General features: G+C 41.7%; 1 protein-coding gene across 12 annotated transcripts in view; it reads left to right on the forward strand.

Annotated features, from left to right (window-relative positions):
* The first annotated feature begins 705 nt into the window (after positions 1 to 705).
* The window catches only part of tcf20 (transcription factor 20), a 29,481-nt gene continuing 5,864 nt past the window's right edge, over positions 706 to 24,322 (forward strand). For 4 of the 12 annotated variants that reach the window (XR_006084171.1, XR_006084170.1, XR_006084168.1 and 1 more), the window contains exons 1-6: positions 739 to 1,243; positions 10,974 to 19,463; positions 20,674 to 20,767; positions 20,950 to 21,013; positions 21,232 to 21,332; positions 21,725 to 22,728. Coding sequence is in view for 3 of the 12 variants with exons in the window: in XM_042327563.1 (XP_042183497.1) it covers positions 12,110 to 14,017 (1,908 nt within the window). In the remaining 9 variants the exon portion in view is untranslated. Of the gene's footprint in view, positions 1,244 to 10,973; positions 19,464 to 20,673; positions 20,768 to 20,949; positions 21,014 to 21,231; positions 21,333 to 21,724; positions 23,412 to 24,322 lie in introns of those variants that run through there. The other 8 variants (XR_006084173.1, XR_006084172.1, XM_042327565.1 and 5 more) reach the window with 6 other exon arrangements.

The following is a 24,322-nucleotide window of genomic DNA, read 5'->3' on the forward strand; positions in this document are numbered from 1 at the left end:
TAGGCCAGGCCATTATGACTAGGAGAGAGTGAGTGGGTCTGTACTGCATTCACTGCCTGTGTTTGAGAGGAGATAAGCACTCAGCGACAACACAAATTAAATAGGGAAACGATATTGTTTAGAACCTCTGTCATTGTACATGATAACATGGTTTCCTAATCACAATGTGATAAATCTAATCAGGTAGGCTATTTGATAGCCTAGGCTTTCATTGCTTTAATTTCAGTGCATGGTATTCCTTGCAGTAGGGTAATTTAATGAGACATTTCATAAGTCAGGAGTCAGTTGAGAAGGGCTTTATGTTATGTGTTGAGTGTCAGTGTGCTGTAGCTAAGGTAGGCTGCAGTTACTGAATGTCAGGCTTTATCCCTAAACATCAGAGATTTTAAAGACCACATCAACCAGTATGCTGTCTGTATCTTTATTAAACCCATTTTCTTAACACCGTTCAACCACTGTCACGTCTCTTTATGGGTTCCTTTGTAGTGAATTCAGTAATCATGCACTTGGATGAAATAAGAACAAAGAGACTGATTGAAAGACTCAACCCCAGAGCAAAGATAACAAAATGCAGTGATTTAAAATAGTCATATTTTGCACTCAGTGTATATATATATTTATATAAAAAATCATTAAGTAGAAAATATTAGGAAAGCAGGGAGATGGAGGGATGTGATGAAGAGATGAGAAAGGAGGGAGGGGGTGCAGGAATATGAGTGTATGCATTTTCAAGGCGGTCTTTCAGTAGCAAAAAAAACAGTAACAGGAAAACGAATAGGTCTACGGATAGATGCATGCTTTTATACGATGTACGTATCATGGAAATAGGCACTTGAGATTTATAGTTATTAGTTGTACAGTTAGTGCGGTGACACTGGCAATGCGTTTAATTTGAGCTCGAGCTAGGTGGCTTCACCTAAACAGTGTGTGAAAGAGGGAAAGGAGAGGGAACAAGAGGGGAGGGGGTGTATGGACCTCACTGGTTACGGGACCTACAGGCACCCCGATTGTGCTCTCATAATTTGTGGAGGTGAGGACAAAAGAAAGGGAAAATTGGAGGAAAGGCCCGGGATTTGATTGTGACGGGGCCCCCGACTCACCGCCGCTGGTCGGGGTTGTCAAGACGACAGAGGGTGAGGGAAAAGCGGCGGAGCAGTCGACTCAAGACCGGGGTTTCCTGCCAGAGCAGCGGGAGTGTCACAAAACAACCTTTTACTCTTCGAGGGGCCTTAAGCGTTCCCAGGTAATGTATGCATTGAAAGAGTGTCTCTGTTTTGTTTTTCTCAGCATTTAGTAAGGGGAAATTACATGTTGGGGGAATAGTGTCTTCAGCAGCATCCGCTTTATTCAGCGTTATATATGCTTACCCACCTACCACTGCTGTATATCTAACATCTGCACCTAATCACCCTCTTTTTGTATGCTGCTTGCCTTCCTCGTCCTATTATGATTATTGGACAGACCAGGTAGATAACATTGCTAGTTGCTAGCTAATTGTGTTCGTTGTGCACAAATCTATTTTATCAGGATAGCTAACGTAGGTAAATTGCAGCAAAATAACTCAAACACAATTTGCAATGACGCAAACGGGTTTCTATAGCACAGCCTAGCTAGTCCAGCAGCACCCACTAATTGTGATGCATGAAGCTAACGTTAAACGTGCTAGCTAGCTAATATTAGCTACAACTAACGTCAACATGAAACTACTATCTAGATTCTAGTAGCTGCTCGCGCATAGTTTGGTCTGCAACTAACATAGCTAACTAAATAAAATGCAGTGTGTGCTCAAATGGCTAGCTGATATTAAACATTTAGCATCCTATTCAATGTTATTCACTAGCCACAGTTTTTTTGTAGCTAGCTAGCTACATCATAATATCTAGCTATGTGCCATGGCATTGGTTTAGTCGAGGACATGGTTCATCAACCTACTTCTGTCCTGGCCTAAAACTCTACAGAACTTGTTTACAGTGCGTGAGGCCAGTGGTTACGTTTAACACCTGGTGTGACAGCACTGTGGTGTCAATAAAAGCGTCATTTGTCTCTAATCGAATAGGCTTTCTTCATAAACTGTCACATTTTATACCATAATGAATTTATTATCACGTCACCATCATCAACATTTTAATTACAGTCAGTAAAACGAGGTAATATTGGTCCAAAAGTATTCAACCCCAAACAATTAGGCTACTGGATGTAGTAGTAAACTGACTTGGAAAACTGAACAAATGTGTAACGATATCACTTGATTCACTGTCACGATTGAAACCTGCCAATTATCATTCAAGAAAGATTATTGGTCATGTAAACAGATTTGCAGGTGCAGAGAAATCCAGCAATGGAGTAATAGCAGTAAAAAAAAAAATCTGAAAAACACAAAGAAATTCAGAAATATCCGAAGGAGCAATGTCAGAGAATGGAATATAAATACATATACAGTACCAAAAGTTTGGACACCTACTCATTCAAGGGTTTTTGTTTATTTTTTACTATTTTCTACATTGTAGAATAATAGTGAAGACATTTAAAACTATGAAATAACACATGGAATCATGTAGTAACCAACAAAAAAAAGTGTTCAACAAATCAAAATATATTTTAGATTCTTCAAAGTAGCCAACCTTTGCCTTGATATCAGCTTTGCATACTCTTGGCATTCTCTCAACCAGCTTCACCTGGAATGCTTTTCCAACAGTCTTGTAGGAGTTCACACATATGCTGAGCCCTTGTCGGCTGCTTTTCCTTCACTCTGCGGTCCAACTCATCCCAAACCATCTCAATTGGGTTGAGGTCGGGTGATTGTGGAGGCCTGGTCATCTGATGCAGCACTCATCACTCTCCTTCTTGGTCAATTAGCCCTTACACAGCCTGGAGGTGTGTATGGTCATTGTCCTGTTGGAAAACAAATGATAGTCCCACTAAGCACAAACCAGATGGGATGGTTACTTGAACTCCATGAGGCATTTATTTGGCCTGCAATTTCTGAGGCTGGTAACTCTAATGAACTTGTCCTCTGCAGCAGAGGTAACTCTGGGTCTTCCTTTCCTGTGGCGGTCCTCATTAGAGCCAGTTTCATCATAGCGCTTGATGGTTTTTGCTACTGCACTTGAAGAAACTTTCAAAGTTCTTGAAATTTTCCGTATTGACTGACCTTCAAGTAATGATGGATTGTCGTTTCTCTTTGCTTATTTGAGCTGTTCTTGCCATAATATGGACTTGGTCTTTTACCAAATAGGGCTGTCTTCTGTGTACCACCCCTACCTTGTCACAACACAACTGATTGGCTCAAATGCTTTAAGAAGGAAATAAATTCCACAGACTTTTAACAAGGCACACCTGTTAATTGAAATGCATTCCAGGTGACTACCTCATGTAGCTGGTTGAGATAATGCCAAGAGTGTGCAAAGCTGTCATCAAGGCAAAGGTTGGCTACTTTGAAGAATCTCATATAAAATAGATTTGGACTTGTTGAACACTTTTTTGGTTACTACATGATTCTATGTGTTATTTCATAGTTTTGTTGTCTTCACTATTATTCTACAATGTGGAAAATAGTAAAAATGACTCGTACTGTACATAAAGTCAGCAAAAAAATAGAAACTTGCTCTCACTGTCAGCTCCGTTTATTTTCAGCAAACTTAACATGTGAAAATATTTGTATGAACATAACAAAATTCAACAACTGAGACATTAACTGAACAAGTTCCACAGACATGTGACTAACAGAAATGGAATAATGTGTCCCTGAACAAAGGGGGTGTCAAAATCAAAAGTAACAGTCATTATCTGGTATGGCCACCAGCTGCATTAAGTACTGCAGTGCATCTCCTCCTCATGGACTGCACCAGATTTGCCAGTTCTTTCTGTGAAATGTTACCCCTCTCTTCCACCAAGGAAGTTTCCAGACATTTCTGGGGGGAATGGCCCTAGCCTTCACCCTCCGATCCAACAGGTCCCAGACGTGCTCAATGGGATTGAGGTCCGGGCTCTTCGATGGCCATAGCAGTAGAAAGGCTTTTTTTAGTGTCCTAAATTTTCATAACTGTGACCTTAATTACCTACCGTCTGTAAGCTGTTAGTTTCCTAACGACCGTTCCACAGGTGCATGTTCATTAATTGTTTATGGTTCATTGAACAAGGGAACATGGGAAACAATAATTCTGTCCTTCAAACTTTGCTTTCATCAAAGAATCCTCCATTTGCAGCAATTACAGCCTTGCAGACCTTTGGCATTCTAGTTGTCAAATTGTTGAGATAATCTGACGAGATTTCACTCCATGCTTCCTGATGCACCTCCCACAAATTGGATTGGCTTGATGGGCACTTCTTACATACCATACGGTCAAGCTGCTCCCACAACAGCTCAATAAGGTTGAGATCTGGAGACTGTGCTGGCCACTCCATTATAGACAGAATACCAGCTGACTGCTTCTTCCCTAAATAGTTATTTCATAGTTTGGAGCTGTGCTTTGGGTCATTGTCCTGTTGTAGGAGGAAATTGGCTCCAATTAAGTGCTGCCTGCAGGGTATGGCATGGCGTTGCAAAATGGAGTGATAGCCTTCCTTCTTCCAGATCCCTTTTACCCTGTACAAATCTCCCACTCTACCACCACCAAAGCACCTCCAGACCATTACATTGCCTCCACCATGCTTAACAGATGGCGTCAAGCACTCCTCCAGCATCTTTTTATTTTTTCTGCGTCTCACGAATGTTCTTCTTTGTGATCCGTACAACATTTGTCTGTCCATAACACTTTTTTCCAATCTTCCTCTGTCCAGTGTCTGTGTTATTTTGCCCATCTTAATCTTTTATTGGCCAGTGTGAGAGAGGCTTTTTCTTTGCAACTCTGCCTAGAAGGCCAGCATGCCTGTTTTGCGGATACTATTTAATGAAGCTGCCAGTTGAGGACTTGTGAGGCATCTGTTTCTCAAACTAGACACTAATTTACTTGTCCTCTTGCTCAGTTGTGCACCGGGTTCTCCCTCTTCTCTTTCTATTCTGGTTAGAGACAGTTTTTGCTGTTCTGTGAAGGGAGTAGTACACAGCGTTGTACGAGATCTTCAATTTCTTGTTAATTTCTCACATGGAATAGCCTTCATTTCTCAGAACAAGAATAGACTGGCGAGTTTCAGAAGAAAGTTCTTTGTTTCTGGCCATTTTGAGCCTGTAATCGATCCCACAAATGCTGATGCTCCAGATACTGAACTAGTCTAAAGAAGGCTAGTTTTATTGCTTCTTTAATCAGAACAACAGTTTTCAGCTGTGCTAACATAATTGCAAAGGGTTTTCTAATGATCAATTAGCCTTTTAAAATGCTAAACTTTGATTAGCTAACACAATGTGCCATTGGAACACAGGCGTGATGGTAGCTGATAATGGGCCTCTGTACGCCTTTGTAGATATTCCATAAAAAAATCAGCCGTTTCCAGCGCGCATATATATATATACACACACTTGAAGTTGGAACATTTATACACCTTAGCCAAATACATTTAAACTCAGTTTTTCACAATTCCTGACATTTAATCCTGGTAAAAAGTCCCTGTCTTACGTCAGTTAGGATCACCACTTTATTTTAAGAATTTGAAATAATAATAGTAGAGAGAGTGATTTTATTTCAGCTTGTATTTCTTTCATCACATTTGCAGTGGGTCAGAAGTTTACATACACTCAATTAGTATTTGGTAGCATTGCCTTTAAATTGTTTGACTTGGGTCAAATGTTTCAGGTAGCCTTCCACAAGCTTCCCACAATAAGTTGGGTGAATTTTGGCCCGTTCCTCCTGACAGAGCTGGTGTAACTGAGTCAGGTTTGTAGGCCTCATTGCTCGCACACGCTTTTTCAGTTCTGCCCACACATTTTCTATAGGATTGAGGTCAGGGCTTTGTGATGGCCACTCCAATACCTTGACTTTGCTGTCCTTAAGCCATTTTGCCACCTTTGGAAGTATGCTTGGGGTCATTGTCCATTTGGAAGACCCATTTGCAACCAACTTTTAACTTCCTGACTGATGTCTTGAGATGTTGCTTCAATATATCCACATAACTTTCTTTCCTCATGATGCCATCTATTTTGTGAAGTGCACCAGTCCCTCCTGCATCAAAGCACACCCACAACATGATGCTGCCACCCCCGTGCTTCACGGTTGGGATGGTGTTCTTCGGCTTGCAAGGCTCCCCCTTTTTCCTCCAAATATAACGATGGTCATTATGGCAAACAGTTCTATTTTTGTTTCATCAGACCAGAGGACATTTCTCTAAAAGGACGATCTTTGTCCCCATGTGCAGTTTCAAACAGTAGTCTGGCATTTTTATGGTGGTTTTGGAGCAGTTGCTTCTTCCTTGCTGAGCGACCATTCAGGTAATGTCGATATAGGACTTGTTTTACTGTGGCTATAGATACTTTTGTACCGGTTTCCTCCAGCATCTTCACAAGGTCCTTTGCTGTTGTTCTGGGATTGATGTGCACTTTTCGCACCAAAGTACGTTAATCTCTAGGAGACAGAACAATCTCTTTCCTGAGCTGTATGACGGTTGCGTGGTCCCATGGTGTTTATACTTGCGTACTATTGTTTGTACAGATGAACATGGTACCTTCATGCATTTGGAAATTGATCCCAAGGATGAACCATACTTGTGGAGGTCAACAATTTTTTTTAAGGTCTTTGCTGATTTCTTTTGATTTTTCCATGATGTCATGCAACGAGGCATTGCGTTTGAAGGTAGGCCTTAAAATATATCCACAGGTACACCTCCAATTGACTCAAATGTTGTCAATTAGCCTATCAGAAGCTTCTAAAGCCATGACATCATTTTCTGGAATTTTTAACGCTGTTTAAAGGCACAGTCAACTTAGTGTATGTGAATGTCTGACCCACTGGAATTGTGATACAGTGAATTATAAGTGAAATAATCTGTCTGTCTAAACAATTGTTAGAAAAATTACTTGTGTCATGCACAAAATAGATGTCCTAACTGACTTTCCAAAAATATAGTTTGTTAACAAGACATTTGTGGAGTGGTTGAGAAACGAGTTTTAATGACTCCAACTGTGTATAATGGTGTGTAAAGACAGTATATGAATAGAAAAGGTGTGTACAGCAGTAGTTATAAGATGAGCCATGACTAGAATACAGTATATACAGGTCCTTCAGGAATTAATCATACCCCTTGATTTATTTCACATTTAGTTGTTACTTATTCCACATTTAGTTGTTACAGCCATCTACACACACTAACCTATAATGACAAAGTGAAAACATGTGTTTAGAATTTATTTCCAAGACTTACAGAAAATGTTTGACCTCTGTCATTGCCAACAAAGGGTATATAACAAAGTATTGAGATACACTTTTGTTATTGACCAAATACTTATTTTCCACCATAATTTCCACTATAATTTGCAAATAAATTCATAAAAAATCCTACAATGTGATTTTCTGGAATTGTTTTTCTCATTTTGTCTGTCATAGTTGAAGTGTACCTATGATGAAAATTACAGGCCTCTCATCTTTTTAAGTGGGAGAACTTACACAATTGATGGCTGACTAAATACTTTTTTGCCCCACTAAGTATTCACACCCCTGAATCAATACATGTTAGAACCACCTTTGGCACTGATTACAGCTGTGACTCTTTCTACGTACGTCTCTAAGAGCTTTGCACACCTGGATCGTATAATATTTGCACATTATTCTTCAAAAAATTATTAAATCTCTGTCAAGTTGGTTGTTGATCATTGCTAGACAACCATTTACAAGTCTTGCCATAGATTTTCAAGTCGATTTAAGTCAAAAATGAGACTTGGCCACTCAGGAACATTCAATGTTGTGTTGGTAAGCAACTCCAGTGTATATTTGGCCTTGTGTTTTAGGTTATTGTCCTGCTGAAAGGTGAATCTGTCTCCCAGTGTCTGTTGGAAAGCAGACTGAACCAGGTTTTCTTCTAGGATTTTAACTGTGCGTAGTTCTATTCTGTTTATTTTTATACCCCCAACAAACTGCCTAGTCCTTGCCAATGACAAGCATACCCACAACATGATGCAGCCACCACTATGCTTGAAAATATGAAGAGTGGTACTCAGTGATTGTTGTTTTAGATTTACCCCAAACATAATTTTGTAATCAGGAAGTACATTTCTTTGCCACATTTTTTGCTGTTTTACTTTAGTGCCTTACTGCAAATAGGATGCATGTCTTGGAATATTTGTATTCTTTGCGAGGCATTAGAAAACCTCAGTCTTTGTGGTTAAATCTGTATTTGTAATTTGCTGCTAGTCTGAGGCACCTTACAATTATCTGTATGTGTGGGGTACAGAGATGAGGTAGGCATAACAAAAATCATGTTAAACACTATTATTGCACATAGTGAGTCCATGCAACTCATAATGTGACTTGTTAAGCAAACGTTTACTGCAGAACTTAATTAGGCTTGCCATAACGAAGGGGTTGAATAGTTATTGACTCAAGACATTACAGCTTTTCATTTTTAATTAATTTGTAAAAAATCTCTACAAACAAAATTGCACTTTCACATTATGGTTAATTGTGTGTAGATCAGTAACACAAAATCTAAATTGGATCCATTTTAAATTCAGTCTGTTGCACAACAAAATGTGGAACAAGTCAAAGGGTGTGAATACTTTCTGAAGGCACTGTACATATAAAGTGGGTAAAACAGTATGTTAACATGATTAAAGTGACCAGTGTTCAATGACTGTACATAGGGCAGCAGTCTCTAAGGTGCATGGTAGAGTACCGGGCCTTGGCTATACAAATTACACGTTTACAAAAGACTGCAGAAGTTGGCTGCAAGCAATTGGTCAATTAAGCACTTTACAGTGTATTTAAAACAGACAATAGACGTGTCACATGGGGTCCTCATGAATGATGACCCCATCAAAGTGGTGTCAACCCATAATTAGAGTCCCTGTTGATTGAATGCCTTAAAGTTGTTAAATACATTTACGTTGAGCTATTACCTACCTGTTTTATTCATTTAGTGGGGTGATAAGAAACCACATGGCTGGTTTACCACAGCTTTATAAGATTATTTGTAATCATGAACAATCCATGTAGGCCTACATGGATTCATTGTGATCTTGACATTATTGTGCCACTGTTTTGACTTCATGCTGCTAGGCCTCTGGGTAAATACATTTGAATTCAATCACTTTTTGACAGCACCCCTTTTGATTTGAACAAAACCTTTCATACATATTTTCCAATTGTAGATGTGCTCAGAAAGTGACTTTTTAAACCTGAATGCCAAAACATTCAAGAGATAAATGTGGTCAAAGGTAAATCAAGGTTAAATAAAATGTGATTAAATGTGGTCAAGGTTGACCTATTTTGCTTTCACTGGAAACGATAAACGTTTTGAGATTGATATTTAAAAGCTTACAAACAGGGTTGACAAACTGTTTTCTAATTGATTGATTTATCTAATTATCATGAGGTTTTGGTGTTGTGCCCACCATCTGTTAAGACACAACGTGTTCTTGAATACATTGTGAGTGTTATATTTTGACTGATACATGTATAAATAAACATACATTTATACTTTCAAATGGTACAACGAACATGGTTGGAGGTCCACACATTAGAGAATGTTGACTTGAATGGGAATTCAGTTGGTTTAAATAACACTGTCAATCCTCCATAGGAAACCTACTGAAATACAGGTAATAGAATAGACTTGACCAGTTAAGTTAACATTTGACGGTGGGTGGACCGGCGGCCATCTTTGTGGTAGTAATTAGAAGTACAAATTTAAATTTCAATGGTGTACCAGTTAAATTGCAGTGGTCTGAAGGGATAAGTCATTCTATGAGTTAAATTTCTATGCTTTAAATGACACCCACTCTATGTTCAATAGCATGTTGTGTCTCAACCGATGGCGGGCACAACACACAAACTTCAGATAATGTAAAGTAGGGTCTAAGCAACAACAAATAATAATAATTATTTTTTATTTTTTTTCTCCAAGAAATTATCCAATAGTTTGACAACCCTGTTTGTAAGCTTTTAAAATGATATCAAACTCAACCGTTTATAATTTCCAGTGATAAAGACAATGATACCAGTATCACAATATTGCAGAACTAGGGCTGTTTTCCTAAGGAAGTTAAATCCACTTTGCTTGTTTTTTCCCTTGCCGCAATACTAACAACGTGTTAGTATCGCGATACTGGTATCGTCCCTAACCTAATGCCTCTTGGTGTGGTGGGGTATGAAAAATGGGTCAACTTTGAGCATCTCTGTCTCCTGAATGTTTTAGCATTCAGGTCCAAAAAGTCACTTTATGACCACGTCTTCCATGGACAAACATGTCTGGAAAGTTTCTAGTTTAAATTCCAAGGGATGCGGTCAAAACATGATTGAACTCATATGGAATTACCTTCTACTCTAGTGCCTTTCATTTCTGTGCAATTCCGTGGATGTTTGAGTTACATGCGTTATCAAGAATTGAACATACACAACAGTTGCAGTTGACACACACAATACAAATGCGGTATATTGTCGCCGTTGACGTCTGGACAAATGTTGCCCCTCAATCATATAGTTGTGGTTTTGCACATTTTAGTTTGATACCACTTTACAACAAGTGCCCTAATACCTGTGTATTTATTTACATGGTAGTTACATGGGCGGGTGGGCCTATAGTGTAATTACAGTATGATGTTATAAAGTTGGGCACGTTGACACCTGATTCATTGTATTGCAGATTGTATGTGACTGTTTGTACAGTAAGACCTACAGTTAGTACCATACTAAAATAGACCATGTGGTATATGTTAAGGAAGACAGTGAGAAAGAGTAAGGGGTTATGCAATGGTTAACAACAAACACACTGTACTTACTTTGTCTACATAAACACATCATTTTTGGATGTAATAGCCTATGTACAATATAGGCTATGTGGTCGTTTTGGCACACAGACAGTTATTTTTGTTTCTTTTTCTGTTCTTTCAGATGTACACAGGGCTCCTGTAAACAACTGAAGAGAGATGGACTCACATGGATGGAAATACTGGAGAGAAACTGCAAAAGAAAAACAAGAAGATGCTGATTAAATGGAAACCTTACTTTTGGACATTGGTGTGGGAGACGGTCAATTTGAATAATGATTGAAAGAAAATTAAAATAAGGTAAGGTAAGACCGAAACATGTTGGAGATATAGAAGAGCACCAAGATAAACACTGGTGAAGAAGAACTAAAGTTGGGGGAAACTGGGGACCAAAGACTTTTCTACAATCCAACTACATGTGTCAAAAAAATCTAAGGGAATGAGAAAAGAAATGAGAATTTCAAAAAGTATTAATCTCAACAAGAACACACATATCAGTGGATTTGTTTTCCTTTTGGTTTGAGACATTTATTGGATGAAAGTATTGGTTAGCATTTCTAAGGCTGTTTCTACACAGGTACGAGCCAAATACATGCAAACCTACATGAGGGAAGCATTATTGTTTCGCATAGGCTACTCCTGCCAGAACTGAATAATTTCTGCAATGGCAGTCCAGCAGTCTAAAAGGCAGTGACTCAGTTACTCATGAAAAGTTTTTGCACATGGGACACCATTGAATCCCACTGCAATTTTATCTTAACTCTGTTTGCCTGTGCTCTTATACAGTGGAAAGGACTTTGAGGCCTATTATTTCAAATGCTGTTGTCTCTCTTGCACTTGATATTTTCACATTTAGTGCCAAACTGCAACATCTGTATCATATCCTTTTAACATTGAAATCGCTACTACATTTAGTACAAAAAACAGATATTTAGTTGTAATTTGAACTCAGCTCTCCAACTATTACAACTATAATGGAGTTACTCTACAACATCAGATTTCAGAAGTTCTTTAGTTGCATCTAATTGAAAATTACTGGTCATTTTCTGCTCAAGCCTCAGTATTTGCTTCATTTTCAATTGCTGCTACAAGTGTGATAAAACATTTGTGATAAAGTCACTTGCTTCAACTCTGCTGGACTTTGTTGGACTCTCCACCATCCTTTCTTTAACTGCAAGCCTACGAAGTCAACTGACACAGTAATTGCCATTACAGAACAAAAAACATTCCCTCAAACAATTCATAAAAATCCATCAAAACATGCAGAATTTCCCCAACAGTCCAGCACCTCCAGCTCTTCCTCCTGGATTTACTAGTAGGGGTGGAGGTGGCTCCTCTTACCCACCACCGTCAACAGATCCCCAGATATCCCCAAGGATGACAGATGACTACACTGGGATGCAACAGCAAACCCCTCCAAACCCTCAAAGTCACAGTCGACACCTACTCCATCGAGGGCACCACCACCCTAGTCAGGCTGGCCATATGCTTGCTTATGATGCAAGAAACAGAGCTGGGGAATCATCACACGGTAACATTCACAGTGGCAGTAGTAGCAACCCTTACCAAAAGGAAACAATGGATTATTATTTTGCAATGGGTGGAAAGGACAGACATAGAAGAGGAGGTATGGCATATGGGGCAGGTTTTGGGTACTCAAATATGGATGGACATATACCTCAGCAGTACAGACAAGCTGGAACTAGCTCCTCCGGGATGATGTCTCCCTATCCTTTGGACTATGGTTCAACGGCCGGCTCAGGTGGTAGTAGCAGTGGCAGCAGTGGTGCTGGAGCATTTTCCCCCTCCCATCAGTACAAAATGGGTCAGAACCCTGCAATGCAGCCAGCATCAGGGCCTCAGATACAGCACCGCCAACATGGACAGAATTACCCCACCCATCAAGCTCTGCAACATGGACAGCAGCATAGGACTTATCCCATCTCTGGACACAGAATGCCTCCACAGTTCTCACACTACTCCCCACAGGGTAGTGCATCCACAGGGTCATCAGGAATGTACAGCTCCCCACCACAGAGATATCATGATGGGGCCAGCAGTGGTGGTGGATTTGAACCTAAAGTCAATAACTCTCCTAATATGAACTCTAATTCAAACTCAATTTCAAGTTCAGCTACAACAAACAATGTTGGATCACTGGAGAATGTTGCACAGAGTTACCACTCTTCAAGTTATCCCTCATACTCCCCACAAACCCATCCACTCCACAAACAAGCCACCCTCCAGGACCGCAATTCTCAGCACAATTTAGGAATAGGTTATGACAACTCTCTCAAAATGCAGCATCATGCCCCTCCACCAGGTTCTGTATACTCTAAACATCACCAATCCACCAATCCCAGAATGCCTCAACAACCGTGTCAAGAAATAGCCAAATCGCCAATGCATTCTCAACCCCAACAGGGCCAGATTAACCAAAACTTCAGCCCTATATCTAACCCCTCTCCAGCTGCCTCTGCAGTGCAGTCTCCCAGTTGTAGCTCCTCACCTTCCCCATTGATGGGTGTCTCAGAAGGTCATGGGAACCCTTTATGTCCCCCACATGTTCCATCACATCCTCCTCCCCCAAATCCTCGTAGTTGCCGTGGTCGGTTATTGCAGACTTTGCCTCAGTTGAGTCCCACACCCAACTCCAACAGCAGCATCAGTAGTTGTGGCAGCAGTGGCAGTAACAAAGCTACTGGTCTGAATACAAGCGCTGGAGGTGGTCACTTAGTCTCAAACCGAAGCAGAATGGCTGCAGGTACAGGAAAAGGATCACATGAAGAAGGGTCATCCTCGTCTGTCTATTCATCTTCTCCTCTTGACAAACTCATGCAAGATCCTGGCTTGAACAGTCTAAATGCGTTGACATCACAGGTAGCGAATTTACCCAATACAGTGCAACATATGCTTCTCACTGACACATTAATGTCACATAGAAGGGGGAAAGATGGACAAAGTCAAATGCTGCAGGCATTACAAGCCATTCCTTCTACTCAACCAAGGAGTCGAAGTGTCAGTGCTGCCTCAAGCAGTGGGATTGGTGGTGGTGAAGGTGCTAGCTCGGAGGCTGGAGGTGATGAGATTCCTTTCTGGTGTCCGAAAGAGTTTCATCAAGGGTCAAAGAGGAACGAGATGAGCAGATTTCTGAGGGGGAAAATCTAGAATGCGGCAGATGAGTGGCACAAGCAGTGGATCAGAACCAACTGGCTACAATCCTCCTCCATCTCAGAGTCAAATGTCCATGGGTTCAAGTAAAAACCAATCCCATACTGGAAAGAGTGATCAGGGTTCACAAGGGAAGAGGATGTTCACGGAATCTTCTACAAAACAATCTCTGAATCCATCAGATGTTTCTGAAAGAAAGACAACTGAAACCCGGACACCTTCATTGTCATCTCCCTCCTCTGCTCCTCAATCTGCTGAGCCTGGTCCAAGCGTACATTCTCGCCCTCCTGTTTCCTCTACTCCCTCATGCCCCATTCCCTCTCCTGCTCCTCAGTTCCACGTAAACTGTGCCACTGATGTTAATAGTAAAAATGGGCTTAGGAAAACAAGGGAAATTAAATATGAAGGAATTAAAGATGAAAGTGGAGGGATGGATTGAAAAAGGCACCCATGGTGGAGAGCAGACCCGAGAGGGACACATGCGACAAGATGGGCAGGACAAAGAAAATAAATTGGATCGATCTTCCTTCCGTAACAAAAAGAGTGATGAGAAGGATGGAAAACGATGTAAGACACGAGATTTGGACAACTCCAATCAAGATCAAAATATTGAGGAACAGCCAAATGCTGGTGGAGTGGGTGTTATTGTGTCAACCCGTTGTGAGGTAAATCATCCAGAAAAAGCTACATGTGCACAAGACAACTGCATAGAGGAGAAACATTCAGACAGCTTCTTTAGAGAGTCTAGTCGTCATAATGGGGAGGAAGGAATGGATTTGAGTGTATATTCCTCTCATCATGAAGTTCCCCAGAAATCTAACTTTGGGCGGTCTGTCCCTCAAAATCATCCCCCCTCAGGTCCTCAAAAATATGGTTATCAAGAGTCACCACATGGTGCTGCCATGGGTTTGAAGAACAGGGGAGACCTAGTCCAGGGAGTGTAACTGGATCAAATTCAAGGTATCAAGGCTTCCATCAGCCAAAGCCCAGTTATGGGCCTGAACACACCAAGGATGTCGCGGGCACTACAGTTGAGGGATCAGTGAGGAGAAGAGAAGGATCAGGAGCAAGAGGACATGATGATCATTCTCAACTCCAGCATCATTTCCAAGCCTCTTGCAGGAGGTTCTACAGGGTTATCACTTAGACCGGCGCTATGGGCGATCTGAACAGGCACTAACTGCCCATCTCCAGGCTCAAAATATGACTCGGCAACAGTACCAAACCAGGCATCCTTATGGCATGGCTGAAAGTATGAGAACCCAAACTGGAGTTGGAGAGGTCACTTCCCACCCCTCCCGAATGACCAGCCCTGGAAAGCCTCTTCAACTAAATCAGCGCCAGGGGCCTGGATCTGATTTTGTACCAGAATCACCTCAATCCTCCTTGAGGTCTGAAGGAGTAGATACTAAGGGATCTCACAGTGCTTCTTCAGAGAAAAATAAAATGGCAACACCGCAGCGTCACCTGACCCATATGCCACAGTCTACAGAGTTTTTGTCTGGACCTCCACCAAAACACATCAATTTAGCCGACTACTCGTTACCTCACAGGAAACCCCCTTCAGGTCTGCCCAGCTCATCATCAGCTGTACAGGAACTCCTATTGCAGAAAACAGAGCCGCTAGCAGGCAGTGTGGAACCATAGGTCAAATTGAGTCTCAAATGTTGACGTCCTCCCTTTTACCTCCATCTAAAGAGCGCCGCTCTGTCATATGTGATGTTTGTCCCAATCGCCGCTGTACACCAGAAAGGGATGGGAAACGTGAAAAAAGTGAAAAAAGTCCAATTGGTGCCTCTGTCATCCAACTTCCATCAACAAATGATCTAGGGAACAGTAAGGAGATGGGAAATAAAAAAGAGGTTGGAGTGAAGGTAGCATCAAAGGAGACTGCAGAGGCTGTCCATCATAGTGGTCTTACTACCAAGGAAACTGATGTTGAGCATCATAAAAAGGCTTTACACCCATCTGTGGTTATGAATGCAGAGCCTCTTAGAAGAGGTAAGATTGATTTGACCACCACCATGCCCTCTCAACATCTGCAGCAAACTTCTCACTATCCCTCTACCACCAACCCTCTGTCTCCACCATCAAGACATCAGTCATACCCACATGGTGTAGATTTATCTGCAGGGCATGCCAGTGGCTTTCCTGGTTCCAGGTTTGGTGATACAAGAGAGGGCAATATGATGCCACGTAACCCCCATTTTCACAATCCCTACCACTCACCCCAAGTTCATTTACAAAACCCACAATCCACAAACAAATTACAAATGTATACTCACCTCCATGCTCATGACTTGGATGACAGACTTAATTGGGTAGCTACCATTAATAGACCCACCAAGGATCTGATGCAGTCCAGTACTTCTCCAGGTAGACACAAACTCAGTCATTCAGAGCAGAGACAAAGAATGCAGTCTCCAACTGACATTTTGCACAATCGCCAAACCGTTTGCTAAACAGCAAGTTCCTCATCAGAACACTTACTATGACATGAAAATGTGGGAGTCAACACACTCTGGTAGAGAGAGTGTGGGGATGTTGGAGGGGGATCCTTACCAGAGAAGTCAACAGCCACCTCCTGCTGCTCCTCTTGGGTCTGTTGCCCCCAATTGGTTCCAACAGCTCCACCAGTCTCCAACATTCTTGAATCACCTGTCTCCCAAGTGGTTACAGAAGAAATCTTTAAATCCATCCATCCAACACCTAATTCCATGAAAACAGTTGGTCCCAGTATTGGTGGCAATGTCAATTCCGTGATGCCACAGAGCCATCGACCAAATAAAACTGGGGGTTCTGGGGACACTAATCCATTGATGTTGAGGAGGAGAGTTCGTTCTTTCATTTCCCCTATCCCAGCTAAGAGGCAGCATCAGGATGTATCACAGCAAAGGAGTGCCCCTAGTTCATATCACTCACCTTTGGCCTACTCTGAATCCAGCCTCCAAAATGACGATGACTCATCCAGTTCAGATATAACTACACTTGGTTCACCTAATACTCCTTGTCCCACACCTGGACAAAGCACTTATTCACAATCCTCCTCACCTGTTCAGGGTAAAAAGAGTCTGCCTCCAAGAAAAGGGAGAGGTTTGAAACTGGAGGCTATTGTTCAGAAAATTACACCAAATGTGAAGAAATCTACTAACAGCGGCCATACCGATGTTGACTCAAATGATTTTGCTGGATTTTCTCACACTGAAATGTCACAGTTTACTGACACACAGGACGAAGAGGAATGTTTACCTTATCTCGATGAAAGTCTCTCATTAAGTGACATTATGCCCTACAGAGGGGTTGATGAGACTGGACCGTTACCTCCCACCGCATACCCCTGTGATCCTCACCAGACATCACAAGTTCTTAAACGCGGCACCACAGGAACTGTTACAAGACCTTTGCAGCCAGACTTTGACTTTGGGTTAGGGACTGCAGCATCTAGTACTGGTGATAGAGATAAAGAGATACACGCTGACTTCACCTTGTTAGGGCCCTTACCCCCACCTCCACCACTACCTTGTCCAGTACAGGGCTCCCCCCCACCGTCTTCATCTGCCTTGTCTGATATTCAACATTTCACTAATACTTACCAGCAACTTGAGACTCGAAGAGGTGAACAATCTGCTGCTAACCTTCTGAGACAAAAACTTGAAGAAACTGGGATTGGATTTGATGATTACAGTAGCAGTGACTATTATGGAACCACCCCACCACACCACAGTCAGGCTCAAGGGCACTTACTAAGACAGCCACATCAAACTTCTCCAAGGTCATCTTTGGCAATGACAGGGTCACCACAAGATTCCAAACAATCAGACAATTCTGTACCCAAAGGCTATTTCCCATCAGGCAAGAAGAAGGGAAGGCCTGTTGGAAGTGTGAATAAGCAAAAACGTGCTCAAGCCACCCAGGCCCAGGCACAGAATGTGAGCCCAAATGCTCTGTCTGGCCCACCCATTCAATCTCCTGCAACTGTTAGCCCACAGGTAGCCCCAAGCCCTAGCACTACAGCCTCTGCCCCATCAGTCAGTCCTCCAACTGATCAGAAAATGACTCCTCCTGAGATTCCACCAGTCTTGACCCCATCAGTAAAAGTGGATGCTGAAAGTGAGGACACTCAGCCAGAGCTGGAGGTGATATCAGTCTGCCAGAAACAAGGGGGGTGAAAGATGAGAGTGAGGTAGTGGGATCAAGAGGCAGGCAGAGGAGGAGAAGAAGAGGAGTAGCAGCAGCGGCGGCCAAAGATGACCTGGAAGCGGCTACAAGAGCAGGGGGACATTTTGAAAACAGCAGAGTTTTTCCTGATAATAGCAAGTGTGCCTTTGCTCCATACATACATGTGGAGAGGAAAGTAGCTGAGATAGGAGCCGTGTGCACAATTGTGAATGGTGAAGAGGAAAAGATGAAGGGAGAGCGTGGAGCAGTTGGAGGGAAAGCAAGCAGTAGTGGTATTGAAGCTCTTTTGACCTCAGCTCTTTTGTCTCAACTGCCTAGGAGAGATGGAGAAATTGAGAGGGTCAAAGAGAAGAGGGAACTGGAGGATGTAGACTCTGCCCTCCAGGCAGGAAAGGTTCTACCTTCATCTGAGTACCTTCTACCAGGCCCTGTGATTACTGAATCCATTCATTCTGGCCGTCTTCTCTGCTGCCTGTGCCAGAAATGGGCAAATTACAAAAACCTTGGGGATCTCTATGGACCTTACTACCCTCCTGAATATGCTACAAGGCTTCCCAAGAATCAACCCCAGATTCGACAGAGTCTTGTAACTACTGGGATGAATAGAAATGTGCAAAATCTAGACACCATTTCAAATGTGTTGACCACCCAGGGCCGTGAACTGCAAGATGTGCCAACTATCAAGTCCTCAACTTATAGTGATTGCATGTTCAATCAAGAGACCAATACAACTTCTCCTGCCACTGCTGTTGGCACTGCCTCTCCAGCAGGTGGAGGGGAGATGCTTTATCTGGCCAGCAAACTTGCTAAAACCACCACCAACAAGACAACAGTTCTTAATTGGGACATGCCTCCAGAGTTAAAACCAGTTACTGAGCTAAGGAAACAACCTGAACTTCAGAATGAGCCCACTTACAGTCAGCAAAACCAACCATGCCAGCAACAGCAGACAGAAGACACTCAACAAAGGCCACAACACAGAAAGCTGACGTCGCACCCAAGATTTAAAAGGAGACAGAAATCCAGTGAGAATTCCCCAAGAATGGTGCCATCCAACAGCAAAGCCTCATTGCCATTCCAGCCCCCTCCCCCAACCTTAGACTCCCTTGGGCCTTTGGCACAGCTGGCCCAACTTCCTCAGATGCCTATAGACCCAGAGGAGCTGTGGGTGCATGAGGCATGCATGGTCTGGACAAGTGGGGTTTACCTGGTCAATGGAAGACTGTATGGCCTACAGGAGGCACTAGATGGTGCCAGAGACACAGTGAGTAATCTTTTTTGTTGATGTCTATACAGTATACAATGTAATGATATTGACTACTATATATAGATATTTTTTTCAGCTCAATATACCTAAAGCAGTTCTCAGAAGTCCACAGTTTTAAGTTGAACTTCTTAGGGCTGCAATCCCATTAACGGGATTGATATGACAACAGCCAGAAGTGCAGAGCGCCGAATTCAAGCAACAGAAATCTCATAATTAAAATTCCTCAAACATACATGTATCTTATACCGTTTATTTGTTATTTTTTTACCACGTTTTCTCCTGAATTTTGTGGTATCCAATTGTTTAGTAGCTACTATCTTGTCTCATCGCTACAACTCCCGTACGGGTTCAGGAGAGACAAAGGTTGAATGAAAGTCATGCGTCCTCCGATACACAACCCAACTGCTTCTTAACACAGCGCGCATCCAACCCGGAAGCCAGCCGCACCAATGTGTCGGAGGAAACACCGTGCACCTGGCAACCTTGGTTAGCGCGTACTGCGCCTGCCACAGGAGTCGCTGGTGCGTGATGAGACAAGGATATATTTTGCCAACCCCTCCCTAACCCGGGCGATGCTAGGCAAATTTTTTATCCCCACGGACCTCCCGGTCAGACTGCTCGGTTCTGACAGAGCCTGAACATAAAACTTCAATGATATTCCAACCGGAGAATTCCTTTGTCTTCAGAAAAGCAAAGGAACGCAGCTCCCTCTCATGTGAAATGCGCGTGACCAGCGCGTGACTGCTGGCAGACCTCTGACTCATTCCTCTCTCATTCGGTCCCACTTCACAGTAGAATTCTCAAACAAGTTTCTAAAGATGGTTGACATCTAGTGAAGGCCTTAGGAAGTGCAACATAACCAATATCCCACTGCGTATTCAATAGGGGCTGGGTTGAAAATCGACCAACCTCAGATTTCCCACTTCCTGTTTGGATTTCTTCTCAGGTTTTTGCCTGCCGTATGAGTTCTGTTATACTCACAGACATCATTCAAACAGTTTTAGAAACTTCTGAGTGTTTTCTATCCAATACTTTTCTATCTAATAATAATAATATGCATATATTAGCAACTGGGACTGAGGAGCAGGTAGTTTACTCTGGGCACCTTTCATCCAAGCTACTCAATACTGCCCCTGCAGCCATAAGAAGTTAATCGATTTTTGCACTCTCTTGTGTTATTCTCTATGTTGTGTCTGTCTGTGTTCAGGTCTGCTCTTATTGTGAAATGGTTGGCTCAACCCTCGGCTGTTACAGCAAAGGCTGCACACTGAGATATCACTACCCGTGTGCCATGGATGCAGGTAAGAGATGCAAAGCATTTCCTTTAACACCGAATGTTATCTCATTACTCATGCTGTGTCCTAAACCTTACCTCCCTCTGCCTACTGTAACTATAACAATAGTACCCAATTATATTGAGTGTTATAATTTTCTGAGTTGATGGTTATGTCATCTGTATCACTTTTCCTTCACCTCTCCTCAGACTGCTCTCTGAATGAAGATAACTTTTCACTACGATGTCCGAAGCATAAGGTAAAAAGGGAGAGGTTGGTTAATTATATCATTCCTAGGGAAACCAAATATTTGTGACTCTTCATTGTGTTAATATATTTCAAATTCCTGTGCCACTATAGTTATTAAGAAACTAAATTATGCCACTATAGTTATTAAGAAACTAAATTCTGTCACTATAGTTAAGAAACTAATTACCACTTGAATTACCTTCTCTCCTTTGCACCTCCCCACCCCTTCTTATATTCTGCAGTTTCCCCAGAGCAGCCAGCCAGCTAAATCTGTGTACCTTGAGCAGTCTGAGAGAGGCTGAGAGAGACACTGAGGAGGAGGAGACGCAGGAGTATAGGATCGGTACGTTTTTAAAAGGCAATGGTGCGACCGTGCTAGAGGGCACCAAAATGAATGTTACAACTCTGAAGGATTTGAAAAGACTAATATTTGTTTGGTATGAGACTGAGCACCCTGTTCTATTTGTTTGTGTTCATATTCCCCCAAACTATCCTCAAATGAGCAAATTGTTCAACCAAAAAAAGTGTCTGTCAGAGATGAAGCCAAGTATTTATTAGCCCAGTGCTGCTTATTATTTTTGTTTATACCATAAGCTTCAAGGTAGCATAAAGTAAAACATTTTTTTTAAAGTGTTCTGCTCATCATAGATTTGGAAATGCCAACTGTTTCCACCACACACAGGGTTGTGTAATCCCTGGTGTCAATACACACATGTTTTTTGTATCCTTTCCTAGGTATGTTTGGACGATGAGGATTGTCAGTGAAACAAACAGCCCTAAACAGGATGGGACGTGCATCTTTTGACGGGTGGACTATGATGACGGAGAAAAAAAGAGGATTGTAAAATTTCTGAACAGAAATTAACTTTAAAACATTTAAGAAAAAGAAAAACTCCTTACTTTAAAAAGAAAAACAGATCAAAGCAAAGCAACGCTGAGGTAGACTTAAAAAGGAAGACCAAGGTGGGACAGAACGAGACATTGCGAGTGATGGAACAGAAAGGAACTTCCTCTTAAAAGAAACAAACAGCCTCTCTAGGCAAACTTTGCATTTCTGGAAATACCCTCAAACTCTTCTTTCCATCATGGCTCTAGTCATTTTATCTATCATGTTTTTTTGTCCAAATGTTATGAATCAGAGTATTGAGAACAACCCACCCAGAGAACTGTAAGAGAGCGTTGGGGTGAAAAGTTGACATTATAGTTGGAAGGGAAGGAGAGGCAATGTATCTACTTCATGTAGTATTTTATCATAATCTTCATAATCATTATTTTAGTTATCATTATTATTTTGTATCTGCATCAGTATTTACTGAAATAGATTTATCTCCATTTATAATTTGTCAACATTTATCAAACATGGGATATTTTATCATTCCTGGAGAGGGAGGTGCCAGAATGACATCATTTGGAATGTCAAGGCCGAGTTGCCACAAAGACATTATTGCCTTGGAGAATGGACATTTGTTGCCTTTCAAAGTGCGTATGTATAAGAGTGAATGTGTGTGAAAATGTGGATTTGAGTGTCCATTTTTGGTCCTTTGAAAAGTGTTCTTATTTTTCATCCTTGGGGTTTTTACGGTACAGATAGTAGTCATGAAAATCGAATGGACATGATCTTATTTTTCAAACAAAATATTCTTAATGTGCTGAGAGAACAATTGAACCATTACAGAAGGAGACTAATGCCTGCCTGCCATCTTTGACCATGTTGATTGGGAGAAGACGTCACTTGACAGGTAAACCAAGTGTTGACGATGTGGTGGACCTTGTTCAGTATATGGGTGGGGTTTTATGTGAAAAGAAAGTCACATTTGGCTGACAAAATTCTAATGAGCATTACCAAAACCTTTTGGAATCTAGAGGGTTTTTGGAATGACTGGGACTGGGAGTCCCCACCTTTACTGTGGAACGAGGAGTCCGTATATCCTGAGTACTTTAATAGGTTCATTTCTCAATGACACTTAAGATATGGATCAAGATATGCTAAATGCATTCAAAAGAAGCTTTGCCATAAACTAAACAAGTGAGTCGTACGTGGTGTTGTCTATCATTTTTTATTATTGTACTTGTAAAAAAAAGTGTTGAATTGAAAGAAAACAAGTATGATATTGAAAACATGCTGTATTAGAAACCTGTCAATATGTATATGAACTACTTACTAAATGCTTCAAAGAATGCTATCCTTTTGAATATTTCACATTGTACTGTTGATTTGTTTTTATTGGAGAGGAAGATCCTTTCTCAGTTCTCTCAGCCAAATAGTCTCTCCTTTCATTCTGTCATTCCTTTTTTCTGTCTCTTTCTCTCTCACACGCACACACTCTTCTCACTCCTGCTGTGTTTTAAATTGTGTACCGCTGACAGTGAGCCTCAGGTTCACTTATATTCAAGTGAGGATTAAATCTGGCCCCACATATCAGACCCAAGTGTGAGTGATGCGTTCAGTCACAAATGTCATTCACAAACCAACTTTCAGAAATGTGCTGAGAACTGTACCCTGCAGCTACATTTTGGTTGAAGCATAGTCACCATATTGTCTTAGCACTAACACCTTTTTGAGTTATGAGTGTCTGTCCCTCTGCATGTCTCCTTGAAGTTCAGTAGGGATGCTAGTCTGTGTTTTGACATCATCATGGTGTTTTGAGTACTGTATGTTTCATCATGGATGTGTGTTGTGTAAATCAGTTTTTTCCTTAATGTTGATGAAGAGCTCCTTGTGGTTGGAGCCAGCTCCCCACTTTCCTGAAAACCCCAAGGGCTAGATTCAATCCATTGCGCTGAAGATCCGCACTACAGCATGATTGAAATTTAAAGGCAATGTTCCTGTGTTCACGGAGACTGCATTCACGGTGAACACTGCATATGTCAGCTCAAACGGAAATGCCATTTTTAAAGGCCCAATGCAGCCAGAAAATTGTACATAAACACAAAAAGCTTATTTCTCTAAAATGTTTGGCACAACATGTTTACGGGGCTCCCGAGTGGTGCAGCAGTCTAAGGCACTGCATCTCAGTGCTAGAGGTGTCACTACAGACCCTGGTTCGATTTCAGGCTGTATCACATCTGGCCTTGATTGGGAGTCCCATAGGGCGGCACGCAATTGGCCCAGCGTGGTCTTGGATAGGATTTGGCCGGGGTAGGCCATCATTGTAAATAAGAATTTGTTCTTAACTGAATTGCCTAGTTAAATAAAGATAAATATATATAATTTAAATGTATCCCTGTTAGCATTTCCCCTTTGCCAAGATATTTAACAGCATGATCATTACACAGGTGCACCATGTGCTGGGGACAAAAGGCCACTCTAAAATGTGCAGTTTTATCATACAA

Source organism: Oncorhynchus tshawytscha, linkage group LG09 (assembly GCF_018296145.1).
Source record: "Oncorhynchus tshawytscha isolate Ot180627B linkage group LG09, Otsh_v2.0, whole genome shotgun sequence".
In the NCBI taxonomy this organism is placed as follows: Eukaryota; Metazoa; Chordata; class Actinopteri; order Salmoniformes; family Salmonidae; genus Oncorhynchus; species Oncorhynchus tshawytscha.